This window comes from Sceloporus occidentalis, unplaced genomic scaffold (assembly GCF_023333645.1).
Source record: "Sceloporus occidentalis isolate IW3139 unplaced genomic scaffold, rSceOcc1.0.p SCAF_1, whole genome shotgun sequence".
NCBI classification, from domain to species: Eukaryota; Metazoa; Chordata; class Lepidosauria; order Squamata; family Phrynosomatidae; genus Sceloporus; species Sceloporus occidentalis.
The window spans coordinates 520,084-540,039 of NW_028316981.1; the positions used below are offsets into that span (position 1 = coordinate 520,084).

Consider the following 19,956-nt stretch of genomic DNA (forward strand, 5'->3'; position numbering starts at 1 on the left):
CCAGCTGAGACACGCTTTCAGCCCCAGAAAACTGTGATAGGTTCACTTGAAGGTCCTCTTAAGTGGGAAACCACGGTAAGACACACTAACAACTCAATATACCTATAGTTATCCCCACAATAAATGACTGGGGTTGGTTAGTCTGAGGCATATGTAAGCACAGACCAAATTGAGAGGAGAGTTCAGAGCCCAAGACAAACTTATCATAGGGTTTTCTTCGCAAGATTTGTATGGAAGGGGTTTACTACTGCCTTCCACAGAGGCTGAGTGTAACATGGCCAGGGTGGGTTTCCATGACTGAGAAAGGATTCGAACCCTGGTCTCAAGTCGAAGTACGGCTGGATATCACCTGCTCAGAATAAGATTATTTGATCTTTCCCAGTCTTTAAATAAACAAGATTCCTCTTTTTGCTTGTTCTGGAAGGTAACATCCAAAGGAACAGTTTCTCAGGCACTTAAAGGTGAAATCCCATATTGTTGCAGGGGTTTTTGTTTGAGGGCTTCTCAAGGAAGAGTAGACAAAGGAGTAGACAAGATTGCCCACTTTAATCAAACACAACTTGACAAATCTGACAACATGGAGCAATTTTTTTTTTAATAAAAAGGAAACGTTCTCAATTTAACAAAATGTATGTTGCATGTGCAGCAGGACTCAGCTTTAGTTCATCACCAGGGACCCAAATCCAGTTCTTGAGAAACTATTAAAAATGTTGCCCTAAAAACGGGAACCGAATCATGGCTATGCTTTTTGGCCATGGAAGGAGGGAAGGGATGGGAGGATGACCTGAGGGGGGGGGGGGAGGGTATAAAATGTGACCCACAAATCACACAATTCCAACCTCTGATTGTTCGGCGTCAAGACCTCAGTTGTGCCATTGGAATTAGCAGGATTGATTATTCTTTGTTAAGGTAAATTGCTCCACAGTTACACAACTGTTTCCTCGTGGGATGTGGACAGACTGCAGAATTCCTCCCTGGGTAGATTCTTGGTTGATCATTAAGGCAAGTTGGTTCAAAGTTACAAACCCGTTTTCTGTTGGGGTGTGTGAACACATTGCACAATTCCTTCCCATGTAGACTCTTTGTGGGCCATTAATACAAGTTGGTCCAAAGTTACACACCCATTTGCTCTTGATACACTGCTGAGTTCTCCCCATGTAGATTCTTTATCGATCTTATGGCGAGTCGGTCCAAGGTTACAAACCCGTTTTCTCTCAGGGTATAGCCACACTGCAGAATTGAAACAGTTTGACGCCACGTTAACTGCCACCACTCTTATCCTACAGAATGCTGTAGTTTGGCAAGGTATTCAGTCTTGTCCATCAGTGAGCTCTCCTGTCTTGCCGAACTATAAATCCCATAGGATACTGTCAGATCAGAGTCATCACAGTTAAAGTGGTGTCAAACTGTTTTACTTCTGTGCCCTTGGTTTTGCAAAATCTGCCTTTTGTGGCCTTCTAGGTGTTCTTGGACTGCATCTCTTATCAGCCCTGCCTAGGGAGCCAAAAGGGAGGAATGCTAAGAGTTGCAGCCCAAACATTATTTCCAAGGCCAAATTCTTGCCAGTTTGAGGGTTGCGGCGCATTTGCAAATCATCTCATGCGCCAGAAATCGAGAGGTTCCTCTTTCGTGCAGCTGAAGGTCACTATTTAGGACCAAAGCTTGGTCTACAAGGAAGACGAAGGAGGGGTGAACTCAGCTTCGCTGGTGATTTGAATCCAGGCTGTGTGTCACCATTTTGCTCAAAGGACCAAAGTGGAAAGATCTTCCATGTCTGGATCGCTTTCCACCTCTCTTCATTCTGAGGAGCTTCTGGAGGGGAAGAGCTTCAGGGCAGGTCCTTCTCCGGTGGCCCCTTAGACAGAATGGCCTGGAGAGCCAAATTTGACCCAGCCTTGCATTTATTGGTTTTCCCTGTGTCTGTTTTTTTTGGGTGTGAAATACAGTTCATGCTTATACGCCCAATTTGTCCATAACCCTTAAGGGGTTAAAATTGTACAGCCCTTGGGATGTTACTGAACTTCATTTCCCAGATGCATCTACACTGTAGAAATAAAGCAGCTTGGCACCATTTTAATTGCAGTGGCTTCATTCTACAGGATCCTGGGACTTGGTAGTTTGGTGAGGCACCAGCACTCCTTGGCAGAGAAGGCTGAAGACCTTGCTAAACCACAAATCCCAGGATTTCCATAGGATGGAGATACAGCACATAAAAGTGGTGTCAAACTGAATTATTTCTACAGTGTGGATGCACCCTATTAGAAACCTGGGATATTCCGTTCCTCTGGGAGGTCATGCAATTCCTATCTGGGACTTAAAGTCTTTAGGAAAGGTTATTCCTAACTAGAGTAGACTCATCGACTCTACTGGTGAATGACAAGTCGACACTTACTCTACTGCTTCAGAGGGTCTAATTTAGGGTGCAGCTATACTGCAGAAATAATGCTGTCTGACACCAGTTTAACTGCCACGGCCCCATCCTACAGAATCCTGGGATCTGTGTTTTTGTGAGGCTCCAGCACTCTTCTGACAGAGAAGGCTAAAGATTGTATAACACAGGATTCCACATAGGATGGAACTACAGCGCTTAAAAGTAGCACCAATCTGCATTATTTCTACGGCGTAGAGCCATTTAGCTCTTACACAGCTTCTCCATTGTGTGAATCCTCTGACGTGAGTTGAGGTCCAATCTGTGATGGAATCGCTTCCTGTGCTCCATGGCTTTTTGCCACTTCGTGCGTTTTTCGATGCATTTTATAGTTCCCGCTGTGACCGAAGCACCGCCCGCACTCAGGACACTGGTAGGGTTTCTCCCCTGTGTGGGTTCTTAAGTGCGTTCTGAGGTTTGCGCTGTAACTGAAGCACCTGCCGCACTCAGAGCACTGGTGGGGCTTCTCCCCGGTGTGGATTCGCTGGTGCAACTTCAGCTTTGCGTTGAACTTGAATGTCTTCCCACAGTCGGTGCACTGGTGCTTCTTCTCTGCTGGGTGGATCTTCCCCTCGTTTCTAATGCGGAGCTGCTCAATGAAATTCCTTTCATACTCTGAAAGGCTTGACTGGTTTCTCATACTGGAAATGAGTGTCTTATTGCCTTCGGGATCATCTCTGAGTGATGGAATTTCCGGCAGGTAAGTCCCTTCTGGAGAAATGAAGGTGACACTGGAGTCCCAATTCTGATTTTCTTCAGCAGGGTTTTTCTGTTTTTCATGCGTTTTATTTGTCTCCTTGCAAACACCTGAAGGAATCAAAAGAGGAGCCCAGTTAGGGAACAGTGGGTCTTCAAAGTGGGAAAATAAATCCAATGAATTGTCATTTTGACTAACAATTAAGCAGAAATAAGTGGAAAATCATACATACAGTGGGCCCTCCACATTCGCTGAGATTAGGGCCACAGGGGCCCTGTGAAAGTGGGAAAATCTAAAACACTAAGTTTTTAACCTGAGACAACACCTCTCTAGGAATCTGTAGGTTCTCCAGCACAACTCTATGGTCAACACCTATCAGAAGTTGACCAGAGAGTTGTGCTGGAGGTCCTACAAATGCCTAGAGAAGTGTTTTCCTTAGTAATCGCTAAGTCCTCCAGCACAGCCCTATGGTCAACTTCCAGCAGAGCTGTGCTGGAGGCCCTAGAGATTCCCAGAGAAAACACATTAATCAAATCTGCCAATAATCAAATCTACAAAAGTCAAATCCGCAAATGTGGAAAGCTGACTGGGTGGATGGATAGACAGACAGATAGATAGATAGACAGATAGATATTGGGCTGAATGGCCCTTGTGGTCTCTTCCAGCTCTAGGATTCTGTGTGTGATTCTGTGTGATCCTAAAAGCAACACTGACTCCCTTGACTCTCTCTGCCATGGCACCACTTCTGGCCTTTTTGAATGCTGGGCAGGAAAATAGTGACGGTGGCAGCTCTTTGGCACTTCCCCTTAAAGGAGTGCCAAGAGGAATCAGGCTTTGAAGGATCTGAAGAAGATGTTTGTGTATGTTTTATCAGCGTTCTGGGTTAAAATCAGACCTATCTACATTTATCCATATACATCTACATTTATGCATATAGATGTAGATGGGCATGAAAGAGTGGCCCAGGTCCGCTCCAGCAGGGAGTGGGTCGGAACCCAGCTGTCCGTACAGAAAACTCCCAAGGCCTTGAAGCACTATAACTACTGTTACCATATGACCTGGGAAACAATCTTGAATAAGCTTCATTTTTACTAAAAAGTAAAGGTATTCCCGGTTGACAAGGCTGTCAAGTCATGTCCAACTGTAGAGGGTGGTATTCCTCTCCATTTCTAAGCCAAAGAGTCAGCGTTGTCAGAGACTACTCTGGGATTCCACAGAATGCCAGCATGATTGCACAGAATGCTGTTTATCTGTTGGGAGGGCAAGTGTCATTGACCAGGGGTCTTTGGATGTTCCTGAGGTTAAAAGGTAGCCTTAGAGCATTGGTAGAAAGACCACCTTGTTACATAATCCTAAAGGACTGGAGCACAGCGCTCGGCTTGGCTTCTGGGCACTTGGAGGCTTGCATCATCTAAACAGCACACTGCCAAAGTGTCCAGAAGCTGCTTCATTGGACCCATCTGTTTGGGCCCTATGACATTCTTTTGCTATATTCCTTCATAGAATCATAGAGTTGGAAGAGACCGCAAGGGCCATCTAGTCCAACCCCTGCCATGCAGGAACTCTCAATCAAAGCATCCTCACTGACAGATGGCCATCCAGCCTCTGTTTAAAGACCTCTAAGGAAGGAGACTCCACTACATGCAAAGGAATGAGTGTGTTCCACTGTCAAACAGCCCTTACTCTCATGGAAGATCCTCCTTCACTTGGAATAAAGTTTTTCTTTAAGGTTCTCTGCGTCTCTTGCACTCCTTTTTCATGGGCCTTAGCTTGGCTCGGTTCTTCCCTACGGTCGGCAAATGAAGTACCAGAGATATTCCCCAGTAATGTCCCAATGGATTGCTAAGGGGTCATAAATTGGTGGCAGTGAGTCCTTTAGATTAAAGATTGTCTCAAGGGGTTTACATTCAGCTCTGGCAGGAAGAAAGAGAGAGAATCCCTTCACATGAAATAGGAGGGTGGTGTCTACTGGTGCCCTGATAAACCCAAACAAAGGTTGCCACTATGTCGAAGTCTCCGTACCTGATGATCTCTTGTCCTCTTTACAGCTCCCGTCACACCCATCATCCCTTTTCTCCTGCTTAGCCACAAGGTCAGTGTTGGGACCTGGAGGTTCTTTGAAAAGGAGGAGGAAAATAGAGAAGTCATACTAAGAAATCCCACTATAACAATCATTCAGGGATTCAGAGAACAGGTTACCTAATTCATTTATTGGATTTCTATCCCAGAATGGGATTCAAAGCTGCTTACAATAACTTTAAACATTCCAGCACAGACACTGATTTGCAAAAGCTAAAAAGAGAAATTAAATCTCAGTATTGTTAAAAACATGATTTAAGACAACTAAAACATATTAAATGGTGAATCTAGGCTGGCATTTACACTGCAGAAATAATGCAATTTCATACAATCAAAGAATCATAGAGTTGGAAGAAACGCCAAGGGTCATCCAGTCTAAACCCATTCTGCCATGCAGGAACTCTTAGTTGCAGCATCCCCGACAGATGGCCATTCAGCCTCTGTTTAAAGACCTCCAAGGAAGGAGAGTCCACACTTTCCATTGAGGGAATGTGTTCCACTGTTGAATAGCCCTTGCTGTCAGGAAGTTCCTCCTAATGTTGAGCTGGAATCTTATTTCTTGCAGCTTGCATCCATTGCATTCCATATTCTAGTCTCTGGAGCAGCAGAAAACAAGCTTGCTCCCTCTTCAATATGACATTACAGTGGTACCCCGGGATACGAAAGCACCGCCTTACGAAATTCCCGGGATACGAAAAAATCCTACAGGAAAAACCTGTTCCGGGTTACGGGTTTTTTTTCGGCTTGCGAAAAAATTTTTTGGTGCTTTTCGGCGCGATTTCACACGAAATCGCGGCTTTCGCTATTAGCGCCTATGGGCTTTTCGGCTAGCGAAAGTTTCCGGGTTACGAAGGGCTCCGCGGAACGGATTACTTTCGTAACCCGGGGTACCACTGTACTTCAAATATTTAAACAGGGCTATCATATCACTTCTTAACCTTCTCTCCTCCAGGCTAAACATTCCCAGCTCCCGAAGTTGCTCCTCATAAGGCTTTAAGGTTTCCAGGCCCTTCACCATTTTAGTCGCCCTCCTTTGGACACGCTCCAGTTTCTCAATGTCCTTTTTGAATTGTGGTGCCCAGAACTGGACATAGTATTCCAGGTGAGACCTGACCAAAGCAGAATATAGTGGCACTATGACTTCCCTTGATTTAGACACTATACTTTAATTGATGCAGCCTAAAATTGCATTGGCCTTTTTAGCTGCTGCATCGCACTGTTGACTCATGTTCACCCTGTGATCTACTATAGGACTCCTAATTTTTTTTCACATGTCTGTTGTCAAGCCAGGCGTCCACCATCCCGTATCTATGCATTTCATTTTTATTTTTACTTTTTATTTTTTTTGCCCTAAGTGTCCTACTTTGACCTTACTTACAGAATTCTATGGAATTCTGGGATTTGTAGTTTTGTGAGATACTTAGCCTTTTCTGTCAGCGTGCTCTGGTGCTATAACAAACTACAGACCCCAGGATTCCATAGCATGGAGCCATAGCTGTAAAGTGGTATCAAACTGCATTATTTCTGCCATGCAGATGCAGCCCTACACTGTACAAATAATGCACTTTGCACTTTAACTGCTATGGCTCTATCCTACAGAACTCTGGGATTTATAGTTTAGTATGGCACCACCACTCATTGGCAAAGACACCTAAGGGCCTTGCAAAACTATAAATCCCAAGATTCCATATGATGGAGTTACAGTACTTAAAGTAGTGTTAAACTATATTATTTGTACAGTACAGATGCAGGCCATAATTCCAATAAAGGATTAATATATTTATATACAGGTTTATCTCCCTTATTCAAAATGGATTTTGGAATATTTGCATATACATAATATTTGCATATACATAATCTTGGAGATGGAAGCCAAGTCTAAACATGAAATTCATTTAAATTCTGTATATCTCTCATCAACACAACCTAAAGATTATTTTACAATACACAATATTGTTTAATAATTTTGTGCATGAAAAAAACTGTGTACACTGAGCCATCAGAAAGCAAAGGAGTCACTCTCTCAGCCACCCATTTGGACAATTTTAGATTTTGGAATACTTTCTGTTTGAGAATTTTGGATAAAGACTCAACCTGGATATATCTACACACAAAGCATACCACTTTACACGCACAATACACCTCCATAATTAAAATGCAAAGGTCTGCCTAAATAAAAAGGTCTCCACTTTAACTGCCAAGGCTCACTGCTCTGGAATTCTGGGAACTGTAGTTTTGACATTTAACCTTTTTTGTTAAGAGAGCTCTGGTGCCACCACAAACTACAGTTCCTACACTTTCACAGCACTGAACCATAGCCCATTAAACAGGATTATTTCTACAGTTGTGGATGCAGCCAAAGAAGGGATACCCAAGTCTTGCAAATGGGAATGCCATAGGAGCGAGTTGCAGGGAAGAGCTAAAAAGACAGGTTTAATTGTAAAGGGTTTCTATCCATGGGTTTGCGTGCTCCAAGGAGTACTCCTTCCAATTCCATGTTTGGTGTAAGAGAGCATCTGGAACACAGAACAGTATTCGTCACCCTCCGTGGCAATCCTAAAATCCACCAAGACCAACAAAGGACAGCAGCTCTCCTGCTTTTTCAGCATCTCCCAGTCCAAGGAACACCTTTACCTGGAGCACCTCCATTCTCATAACTCTCCTCCACGACCTCCATCTGCAGCGTGGGCTCTCCTGGACCCGGGGGGATATATTCCTCCTCAGCAGGAGGCTCAGTCTTAACAGTCACTGGATTCTGAAAAGGAGACGGAACATAGGTTTCTCGTCAGTGGAAATGTAAGAATCAGAAAGACAAGAAAGGGTAGTTTGGATGGATGTTCTTCTGAAGGTTCACCAGCTTCCTTGAAGGCATGCAAAGCGTTTTAGGCCACATCTTGGACCCAGTGGGGTCAATAGGGCTGGAGTCACTCAGTGTGGTAACTCATGGTGTCACCCCCCCAGCCTCCCAAATGAAGCTCTGCCTCCCCACGTGTGTGTGTATGGTTAATGTCTGCCAGATGTTGACCACAGAATAGCACTGGAGGACCTAAAAATGCCTAGGGAAATACTTTGTGCAGAAATCTCTAGGTCCTCCAGTGTGACTTTATGGTCAAACTCTGGCAGAGTTGCACATGAGACCCTAGAGATTCCTTGAGAGAACATATGAATCAAACCCATGAATAATCAGATCCACAAGCCACAAATGGGGAGAGGTGACTGTATCGTCAGTCAAGAAATCCCGCCACTAGTGGGTTATTGCCCCATCCCCACACAGCCCACATGAGATTCAGCTGCCATCTGTCAGGGGTGCTTTGACTGTGAGTTCCTGCATGGCAAGATGGCCCTTGTGGTCTCTTCCAACTCTATGATTCTCCCTGCCCTTCCCTTCCCTCTTTGAGTGCCTCACTCGCACGCGCTCCTGCTATGCGGGAGCACATGCGCATTAAAATGTTCAAATATAAATTACCATAACTTGAAGGTAATGAGCTATATATGTAATAGATGTGGAGAACTGTTGGTTGCAGGATTTCTTAACTGGAAATACAGTCAGCCCCATAGGCGGCCTATGACTTTTTCAGATGTGATTATTTACTGATTTGATTAATAAGGGCTCTCTAGGAGCTCTAGTCCAACTCTGCCTGAGGCTGACCATAGAGTCACACTGGAGGACCTAGAGATTCGGAAAGAAAACATTTCCCTAGGCATTAGTAGGTAATCCAGTGCTATTCTCTGGTCAATGTCTGATAGATTCCTAGATAAAATACGTCTCTAGGCATATTTAGGTATTCCAGTCCTACTCTATGGTCAACTTCTGGCAGATGTTGACCACTGAGTTGCAAAGGAATACTGAAATAAGTCATCCCTCCATATCCACACATTCCTTATCCACTGATTCCACCATCCACTTCTTGAAAATTCTATTTTAAAATACAAATGCAAATCTTGATTTTGCCATTTTGTATAAGGGACACCATTATACTGTGCTATTACATTTAATCAGACTTGTGCATCCATGGATTTTGGTATCCATGGGACGGTCCTGGAATCAAACCCCAGTGGATACCAAGGACCTGCTGTATCTTTTAAAATAAATTCAGTACATATATGGTAGAACTGACTATAAAGAGAAGACATAAAGACATTTATAATATAGAAATTATCAAGCCTTGAGAGGAAGTTACAGTTGAAGTGGAATAAAAGTATCAGATGTGAAGACGGTGAATGATTGTTAACTTTTATCATGTTTTTTATTCTGTGTTGAAAATACATATATTGCTTTTTTAAAACAAAGGAAAGTGGCATAGAGTTTTAGTCTTGCAGGCACAGTCTTCCCTCCACATTTGCGGCTTCGAATTTTGCAGATTTGATTATTCACCAGTTTGATTACTATATTCTCTCTAGGAATCTCTAGCCCCTACAGCTCAACACTGCCAAAGCTTCACCATGAAGCCATACTGAAGGACCTAGACATTCCCAGAGAGAACACTTATCTAGGCATTGATAGATCCTCCAGTGTGAATCCATGATCAGCCTCTGCCAGATCTTGACCACAGAGCTGTACTGGAAGACCTGGAGATTCCTATAGCGTCACCCAGTGCGGACTGTATTCCCCGCACCCCTTTTGTGATGCAACCACTCGGACCAAAGCACATCAGGACAGAGAAGGTTTGCATTTGGTCTTCTACCATTTATCTATGTTGGTTTCAGTCCCAATTTGGGGGGAAAGCGGGATATAAATACACTCATCCCTCCACATTTGTAACTTTGACTTTTGCGGATTTGATTATTCATGGATTTTATTAATATTCTCTCTCGAGGAATATCTAGGTCCTTATACTGGAAGCTAACTTCAACCCAAAGTCGCATTGAAGTGATTCCTAGAAAACACTCTGCTAAACATTTGCAGCTCCTCCAGTGCAATTCTAAGGTCAATATCTGGCAGGTTCCTAGAGAGGTGTTCTCTCTTAAGTGTTTTTGTTATTTGCAGTTTTTCTACATTCACGGGGGTGCTATGTCCCTAATACCAGCGAATGTGGAGGGACGACTGTAAATAGTAGTAGTAACAACAACAACAACAACAACAACAACAACAACACATTTTGCCTCTTTACCTGCTCAGTCTTGACATTCAAAGCATTGATTCCACCACAAAGAAAAGGCAGCTGAGAAGGGACCTCCATGACTATTTTGCTGTCTCCGACTTGCATCACATCTCCTGGGAGAAGAATAAAGAAGGTGGGAAAGTCCATCATCCCCTCTAAATGTTCTCATTTCTTGACTAAAGTCAAGTCTCCTCCTACATAAGGGGTGGACATGTGGCCCTCAGGGCCATTTTGGGGGCCCCTAGGAACTGACAAAACTAACTCCGAGGATTCCTTGCCTAAGAAAAATGTGACATTCATGGGGTCCCCATAAGTTGACAGATGACTTGAGGGTCCCTAAACACACATGCCTTCTGGAACCTGGAGATGACAAGATGAACAGGTGACAAGAGATCCATCATCAATTATCTGAAGGTGTTTCAAGGAACACCAGTGTCTCTTGGTTACATTTTGGAGGAAGGTAAATGGCAAAACCGCCTCCAAGGACTACCTACCTAAGAAAATCCTACGAAATCCGTGGAATCACCCTAAGATGCACCAGATCCCATCTCATCTTGGAAGCTAAGCAAGGTCAGCCCTGGAGTACTTGGATGGGAGACCACTAACGAATGTCCTGAAGGCTCTATTTCAGAACAACTGGCAGAACCACCTCTGAGGACTCCTTGCCTAAGAAAACCCTTCGAAATCCATGGGGTCGCCATAAGAGGCACCAGATCCCACCTTATACTGGAAGCTAAGCAGGGTCTGGCCTGGTTAGTACTTGAATGGAAGACCACCAATGAATACTGGTTGCTGGAGGTTCTATTTCTAAGGAAGGAACTGGCAAAACCACTTCTGAGGATTTCTTGCCAAAGAAAACTCCATGCAATTCATGGGGTCACCATAGGATGCACTGGATGCCATCCCATCTTGGAAGATAAGCAGGGCGCATCCCATAGTCCTTGGATGGGAGACCACCAATTAATACTGGGCACTGGAGGCTATTTCAGAGGAATTTGCAAAATCACCTCTGAGGATCCCTTGCCTAAGAAAACCGTAGGAAATATACTCTAAATCAAGAGGCAACATGGAGACATATAATAAACACAGATTCCCTCTGGAACCTGGAGAAGACAAAATGAAAAGATGACAAGAGATCCATTTTCAATTATCTGAAGGATTTTCAAGGAATACTGGGTCCTGGAGGCTCTGTTTCAGAGGAACACAATGGCAAAACCAACTCTGAGGATCCCTTGCTTAAGAAAACCCTGTGAAAAATTTATGAGTTCATAAGTCGACAGTGATTCCCATCTCAGGATGAGAGTAATATCTATTACTATTATTATAACTATTACTGTTTAATGTGTTGATTACTTTTGAAAGACATTGGTCCCTCCACATTTGCTGGGGTTATGGGTGAAGGACCCCCATGAATGTGGGATAAACCACACATAAAAAAAACACAACAGTGGTCCCTTCCCTTCCGTTCTGGACACCTCACATAAGGGAAATTCCATGTATGCTCAAAGCCCATTAAAGACAATGAGGTTCTTGTGTGTGGCAGCGCACTGTGCGCATGCCATGGGCACGTGTGCCATTATTTTTCCTGGTGTGCAGCACCACTTTTTTCAGTATGGCTTCCAGAGTAAGCTGGAAGCCACATAAGGTGCACCCGCGTATGATGCAGGTGCACTGTATTTTTTGAACCTAAGGAATTTCCAGGTTCTCCAGTGCAACTCTATGGTCAACATCGCCCAGACATTGATCACAGAATTGTGTTGGGGCAATGCAAATGCCTAGTATTTTCTCTAGGAACTTCTAGGTGCTCCAGCACAACTCTATGGTCCATGTACGGCTGAGATGCGCTAAGTAAGGGCCTAGAGATTCCTAGAGAGAACATATTAATTAAAACTGCAAATAAGTAAATCCGCAAAAGCCAAAGCCGCAAATGTGGAGGGCTAACTGTATTATTATTATTTCAAAAGTTAAAAGTCAACATATTAAGCAGTAATAGTAATAAGCAGTTATTAGTATTATTAAACTATTTCAAAAGTAAAAAGATCAACAATTAAACAGTAAGAATAGTATTATTATTATTATTATTCTACTATTTAAAAATTATTTTAAATAATTTTTAAATTATTAAAACTATTTAATAATTATAGTAATAATAGTAATTCAGAGATATAGCCATCTTAGTCTGTACAATCAGTAGGTAGAGAGATCTTGTACATTTCGTAGATTTTTGAGTAAGTAAACTGAAGCCTATGAAAGCTCATGCTGCCAACTTCCTTCTTTCAGTTAGTCTCAAAGGTGCTACAAGATCTCTCTACATAATAATAATGACAGTAATAGATATTATTATTATTATTATAAACGTATGTTTTAACATGAGTATTGTTAAATTATTTTTTCAACTTTTGCAATTAATATTTTAAATAATAATAATATTTTAGTTTTATCCTTTTTAGAGTAAGCTGTCTTAGATCCCATTTTGGGAGAAAGGTGTGATATAAATCAGATAAATAAAATAAAATATTATTAGTAATATCACCACCAACAACAACCTTTTAAGTATACCCTGCAAAGTATTTCCCACCAAACTAGGTCTCGAGGTGGCTCAAAATTAAAAGGAACGGAAAGATCATCCAAATTAGAACCGTCTCTCGCGTTCTGGACGGACTCATTCAGGAAAATATGTGATGCCGTATCTGAGCTGCACAGGGCTTTATACATCATAATCAGCACTTTGGATTATTACCAGCAACGGACAGACATACAATGGAGCTGTCACAACAATGGAATTGTATGGTCACTGCCACCGCACAACTCCTTTGCGCAAACCATCGGGCAGGATTTCGGGAATAAAAGAGGCTGGCTGTATAGGAAGCTGTGCAAATCCCTACCTCGAGTTGTAGTGCTTTGGTCCTTTGTCGGCACAATCTTCCGTCTGGCATTGGATGGTTCCTTCCTCATCTCTGGGAGCTTAGTGGCCATTTCAGGAAACTCTTTCTGGACCTATACAGAGGAATAATTAGCCAGCTAATTGATAATTAGTGAGACTCAATGGTCAACATCGGTCAGAAATTGCACCAGAGGACCTACAGATTCCTAGAGAGAAGATGTCTCTAGCCATTTGTAGGGTGTCCAGTATGATTCTATGGTTAGCATCCAGCCAATATTGACCGTAGAGTTGTGCTGGAAGACCCTGAGATTCCTAGAGAGATGCTCTCTGCATTCTTTTCACTTTTGCTAGGATCCTGCAAAACTAACCCCAACTAAACATAAGGAAGAACGTCTTTAATGTGAGAGCCATTAGACAGTGGAAGGGATATCTTTGGACGGTGGTGGGCACTTCATCTTTGGAGGCCTTTAATGGGAGCCTGGAATGGACATCTCTCAGAGTGGTTTAAAGCTGTGTAACATTGCCTGGGAGGGGGCTTCACTAGATGACCCTTGAGGGTCCCTCCTAATTCTAAGAGTTAGTAAAGCCTATGGGACTATACAAATAAAAGTAATAATAATAATAAGATTCCATGATACGATGAAGCTCCAGAGTCGAGAAGACTAACCACTTACAAAGACAGAGATTCCAACTAAACGTCAGGAAGATCTTCTCTATTGTAAGATCTATCTGACAATGGAATACGAATTGCCTCGAAGGGTGATGGATTATCCACTTCTTTGGAGGCCTTTAAGCTGATGTCGGATGGACATCTTTCAGGAGTGTTGCAGAATCATAGAGTTGAAAGAAGCCCCAACGGTCATCCAGCCTAACCCCATTCTACCATGCAGGAACTCTCAATCGCAGCATCCCCAACTGATGGCAATCCAGCCTCAGCTTAAAGACCTCCAAGGAAGGAGACTACACCACAATCTCCATTGAGGGAGTTTGTTCCACTGTTGGACAGCCCTTACTGTCAGGAAGTTCCTCCAGAAAACAATGCCATCTGCCAGGGATGCATGGCCATCCAGCAGAGTTGGGGTCTCTTCCGACTCTATGATCCTAGGTGTCACCCACTGTGGTCCACACTCCCTGCACTCCTCTAGTGGCGCTCCTGGAAGGTGAACACTCACCTGGATTCCTTCGGCCTGGTCAAGGAGAAAGCGTTCGGCCAGCGCAACCGCTTGAATGCTGCTTTCCGGCTCCCGGCCCCTGACCCAGCCCTCCATCTCAGGGGGCAGCACTTTGAGGAACTGCTCCAGGATCACCAAGTCCACGATCTGAGCCTTGGTGTGTTTCTCTGGCTTCAGCCAATCGAGGCAGAGGCCGCGGATCCGGCTGCAAACTTCTCGGGGTCCCCCAGACTCCTGATAGCAAAACGTCCGGAAGCTGCGGGCTTGGTCGGCCCACCGGCTATGGCTTCCCTCCATGACTTCCCGGACCGACTTCCCCCAAAAGTCCTCATTGCCTGGAGCCTCTACGGGGTCAGAGCCCCTTCTCACTCCCCGAGACCCGGATGGTTCCCTCTCCGTCTTCATCCTTGGAGGCACAATGGGAGTCGGAGACCTCCACTTCCCCGTCGCCACTTTCTTTCTTGACAAGGTCCCAGCGGAGATCTGTAATGCTCTGACACTCTGCAAAAGAGAAGACCTCATTTACAGTCGGGAAATTCTGTTAACACTGGGAGGTACTGGTCTTGTAATAGGATTCCTTTCCAATGACTGTATATTATGTGCATGTGAAATATACTGCCATAGGAAGGAAATATATACAAATATTCAGCCACTGAAAAGAAATACGTATAGATCTCTTGTAATAGGATTTCTTTCCAATAGTTTTATGTGTGTGTATGTGTATAATTTTAGGATTACTTACACACACACACACACACACACACACAAACAGAAAGTGGGCCCTCCATATTCACCATGAATAGGGGCGCAGGACCCCCGTGAAAGTGGAAAAACTGCAAATAAAAAACCAAACACATTTCTTTACCCGAGAGAACACCTTTCTAGGAATCTCTAGGTCTTCCAGCGCAACTTTTGGTGGACGTTGACCACAGAGTCATGCTGGCGGACTGATTGATGCCTAGAGAGAACATATTACCATATATACTTGACTATAAGTCGAGGGCAGGTTTTTAGGGCCAAGATTATGGATTTTGATCTGACCCATGGATAAGTCAAGGTAAAACCTAGGGGTCTGTAACAATGAAGCAAAGGGAAATGATGTCTGACACACAGACACACATGCCCACTCCTCATATTCTCTGGGGTGAGGGGTGCCAGGTCCCCATGAACGTGGGGAATAAAGCGCAAATTAAAAACAACAACAACGGTACTTTTTATGCTAAGAGAACACCTCTCTAGTTCGTCCAGCTCAACTCTATGGTCAATATCTGACTACAGAATTGCCCTGGAGGACTCACAAATGCCTAGAGCGGTGTTCTCTCTAGGAATCCTCTGGCGCAAGTTCTGGCAGATGACCATAGAGTCGTGCTACCTATTAAACAAGCCCTCCAATAATCAAATTCACAAAAGTCACAACCACAAATTTGGGAGGACAGCTATGTGTGTATGATACAAATAAAGTGTATAAAGTGTTTCATTTGCTTTGGAGGCATTTTTAGATTACTTTTTTAACTTTCCTTATATTTTGGGGGTTTTTTAACTTAATTTTTTAAGGGGAATCGTGGCTCGTATAAAGTACTATATTTCATTTGTGATTTTTTTAAAAAAATAATTACTTTTCTTGTGTTTTTGGGTTTTTTAAATATAAAACTATGGCTTGTATAAAGTACTGGACACTTCATTCTTTTCATTTTTTAAAAAAATTAACTTTTAGGGAGTATAAACTGCTGGAATTTGACCATAGAGTTGCGCTGGAGGACCTGGAGGTTCCTAGAGAAAACACTTCTCTAGGCATTTGTAGGTCCTTCAGCTTGATTCTGCGGTCAAATTCTGGCAGATATTGACCATAAAGTTGCTCTGGAGGCCCTGGAGATTCCTAGAAAGTTTAAAAGAATAGTGTTTGGCCACATAAATTATATATTTACTATATAAATAATATAAATAAAATTAATATTATTATAAAATTAATATTATATAATGGTATGTTTTTAACAGAAAACTTAGTACAGATTGGGGCTCCCTTATTATTATCCGAAATGCTGAGGACCAGAAGTCTTTTGGATTATTTCCATCTACATAAGAAGCAATTATCTTGGAGAAGGGACCCAGCTCTAAACACAAAATTCATTTATGTTCCTTATACACTTTATACATGTAGCCTGAAGGCAATATTAGACATGATGTTTTAAATACTTTTGTGCAGAAAGCAAAGGTGACGCTTTCTCAGCCACCCAGACTTTTCAATGTTTCAGATTTCGGAATTCCAGGCAAGGAAGACTCAGTCTGTAATGAAAAAGAAATGTCAACGCTGAATGTCATAGTAATGCTGTGAAACTATTTTCCTTTTCGGATAGGGGAACTGAATGTTGGATGTTATTATTAATGCTGTGCAACATTATTTTATGTATGGGAAAGCTTGATCAATCTCTTTTAATTCTTTCCTACAGTAATAATCCCAAGTTATTAGGTTTTGATAAAACTTACATCTTTGGGAATTATATTGACAAGTAGGAAATTTATCCTGTCAGAAAAGTAAGTAGCAAAAATGCAGTTCAGATGTTAAGGCCATTAGCTTAAATAATAATAATTATTATTATTTTTAAAAGTGCTTTTTTAAAACCAAGTTGTTAGTACAATTAGAGGGCTGGAAATAGTAATAATTCCCAGGCTATAACAATCATATAAAAAACAGTGGCATTTTAAAAAATGGTCATTAGGTTTAAACCATGATTTGAAACCAACCTGATTTGATACATTTATTTATATTTATTTATTATGTAAATAACAGCACTTAAAACTGATGTTTAAAACTGCCTTCTTTCTATAGGGCAGATGCAGACAGAGGAGTCGGGAGTCCTTGCAAAATCTCAGGATTTCCACAGCTGCAAACTTTAAAATGGCATTTAAGACGGCATTATTTGCACCATTTAGACGCACCCAGCAGAGGCTTAAAGGCCTGGCAAAACTACAGATCCCAGGGTTTCTACAGGAAGGAGCTACAATACTTAAAAGCATCTAAAACTGCGTTACTTCCACAGTGTAGATGCAGCCTGGTGCATTTAGAGCAGGAGAAACTGATTCCTTTTCAAAGGATCCCCCCCAAAAACAAAGGGTCATGCCCAGTCCCTGTTTCTTGACTCTCTCCAGTCACTTGGCTGGGGATTATGGGACCCACAGTCCAAAAAGACACCTTCAGCCAAGCAGCCCATTCTCTTGTCTTGCCAAAATGCCTGGCCCCCTTTTCCTGTATGGGCTTGGTTTTGGAATCCAGGGGCCAAAGGGTCATTTTGGATCTCTAAGGAATCTTTAAATAATAATAATAATAATAATATTAAAGTGGGGCTCAGCTTTGCAAGGACCAGGGGGGACCCAATTTTGCCTCTCTCTTTTTCTTTTCCTCTTTTTCTTTTCCTGCATGCATGCTAAGGGAGAAAAATCAAAGAGAAAAGACATCTTATAAATGCAAGAAAATGCATCCTAAAGAAATGCAGAGGGAAATGCATGCTTTAAATGCTGACATGCTAAAGAAAGGCAAGGCAAAATGCATGCCAAAAGTGCAAGGAAATGCATGCTATAAATGTTAAAGAAATGCAAGGGGAAATGCATGCCATGGGTGTAGGAAAAGCCTGCCAAGAACAAGGCATACTAAGATTATTATTATTATTATTATTATTATTATCATTATTATATCCCGCCTTTCCCCCAAACTTAGGGACTCAAAGGGAAATGCAAGTGAAGGAAAAGACATGCTATAAAAGTTAGCATGCTAAAGAAATGGGAGGGGGAAATGCATGCCATAAGTGCAAAGAAATGCGTGCCATTGCCAAGGGAAATGCATTTTAAGGAAATGCAAGCTATAAATTCTAGCATACTTTAGGAATGGAATGGAAAATGCCTATCAAAAATGCAAGGAAATGCATTGCAAGGAAACTGAGAGGGAACTGGATGCTAAAGAGATGGAAGGGGAAATGCATGCTGCAAAAGTCCCAGTGGGAAGGGAAGGGAAGGGAAGGGGAAGTCGATGCTGCAAGAAGGGGCCAGCATTGCAGGCCAAGGCAGTGCCAGGGGTGTGTTGCAGCCCAGGGAGAGGGAAGGGAATGCAAGGGCTGTCCGGGGGAAGGCAGTCTCCTTCCAAAGGGAGACCCCTAATAACCCCAAGGCAGAGGCATGCTCAGGAAAAGGCAAGGCAGGGGAGAGGAAGGGGGCTTGCAAACCCTCCATCCCAAAGAGGAAGGGAAGCAGGAGGAAGCCCTCACCCAGAACTCCTCGTCCTCGTCCTCGTCCTCCTCCTCCTCCTGAGGCCCAGGGCCGATGATGGGAGCTGCAGCCTGCGACCCCGGCGGCCCTGAAGGTGTTAAAACTAAGGCAGCCAGGGAAAACAAGCCAGAAATGGAGGCAGCGGGCGGGGCAAGCAGGCCTCCCTCCAATGGGGATCCAAGGCACCCGGGCTGACGTCACCGGTTGCTGGGCAGACTGAGGGTCCCTCCCAGGAGGAAAGAGGAAGTCAGGAGGAGTTTGCGGAAGGAAGGAAGGGCAGGGCTTTGGGGGCGAGAGTCACGTGGGACACCTGGGCCCTACAGATTATTCTTCATGCCTTTCTTTTGCAAAGGGAGAGCCTTGGCAGGAATCAAAGCCCAGCAGCAGATCACTCTCCTCAAAAGGAAATGAGTCTGCAATGTTTGCAATCTGAGGCTGAGAGAGTGTGACACTGCCAAGCCTTTTCCCCTCCCAGGGAGCTGAAGAGGTCTCCCCAGAAGAATAACCCAATCCTCCACACCACTCCAGAGAGACACCCAAGGGACATCCAGGCCATGTCCTTTCTGCCATGCAGGAATACATAGGACCCCAGACTTGGAAGGGACCTCCAAAGACCATCCAGTCCAACCCCCTTCTTCTATGCAGGAATACATAGGACCCCAGACTTGGAAAGGACCTTGGTAGACACCCATGTTGTCCCAGCCGACTGGAGGAGGGCAAACGTTGTCCCCAACTTCAAAAGGGGGGAGAAAGAGGATCCCAGCAATTATCGTCCAGTTACTCTGACATCTATACCAGGAAAGATTCTAGAGCAGATCTAGCTCTATTTCAAACCAGCATTAGGACTGGATAAGGAGTCAAGACTGCCATAGTCGCCTTGGTCGATGATCTCCGTCTGAGTACCACCAGGGGAAGTGTGACCCACTGGTGCTCTTGGACCTCTCAGTGGCATTCAATGCCATTGACCACGGTATCCTTCTGGAACGCCTGAGAGAGTTGGGAATCGGAAGCATTGCATTGCAGTGGTTCCAATCCTATCTCTCAGGCAGATCCAGATGGTGATGCTGGGAGACAGTTACACTTCTAAAAGAGCTAAAATATGGCATCCCCAGGGCGCCATTCTGTCTCCTGTGCTATTTAACATTTACATGAAGCTACTGGGTGAGATCATCCAGAGACTTGGGGCGCGGTGTTATCAGTACTCTGTTAACACCCAAATATGTTTCTTTATGTCTTAAGTTGGTAATGGACTGGATGAAGGAAAACAAACTCATGTTGAATCCTATTTGGACGGAGATACTCACTATAAGAACCCCAAGTCTGGGGATGGAGATTTG

At 43.5% G+C, this 19,956-nt stretch overlaps 1 protein-coding gene across 2 annotated transcripts; it reads right to left on the reverse strand.

Moving 5' to 3' along the window:
* Nucleotides 1-1,081: 1,081 nt before the first annotated feature.
* On the reverse strand, nucleotides 1,082-18,658 carry LOC149320292 (zinc finger protein 263-like). Of its 2 annotated transcripts, XM_089501462.1 has the most exons (8): nucleotides 18,619-18,658; nucleotides 16,556-16,645; nucleotides 14,363-14,863; nucleotides 13,192-13,303; nucleotides 10,316-10,419; nucleotides 7,839-7,959; nucleotides 5,148-5,240; nucleotides 1,082-3,235 (listed from the first exon to the last, which is right to left on the reverse strand). In XM_089501462.1, the coding sequence occupies exons 3-8, from the start codon at nucleotides 14,765-14,767 to the stop codon at nucleotides 2,640-2,642; spliced, it is 1,431 nt and encodes a 476-aa protein (XP_089357588.1). In that variant the 5' UTR covers nucleotides 14,768-14,863; nucleotides 16,556-16,645; nucleotides 18,619-18,658; the 3' UTR covers nucleotides 1,082-2,639. The 2 variants fall into 2 exon arrangements, with proteins under 2 accessions (XP_089357588.1, XP_089357587.1); XM_089501461.1 differs by lacking the exons at nucleotides 16,556-16,645; nucleotides 18,619-18,658 and having other exon boundaries at nucleotides 14,363-16,203.
* Between the last annotated feature and the right edge of the window lie 1,298 nt (nucleotides 18,659-19,956).

What these genes read in the sequence shown, in the direction of transcription:
- LOC149320292 (XM_089501461.1), bottom strand. Translation starts at nt 14,884, where the DNA reads ATGAGGTCTTCTCTTTTGCAGAGTGTCAGAGCATTACAGATCTCCGCT. An exon ending in ACCAGGCCGAAGGAATCCAG is followed by an intron (nt 13,304 to 14,362) that starts GTGAGTGTTCAC and finishes TCCTCTGTATAG; the next exon opens with GTCCAGAAAGAGTTTCCTGA. An exon ending in AGAGGACAAGAGATCATCAG is followed by an intron (nt 3,236 to 5,147) that starts GTACGGAGACTT and finishes TGATTCCTTCAG; the next exon opens with GTGTTTGCAAGGAGACAAAT.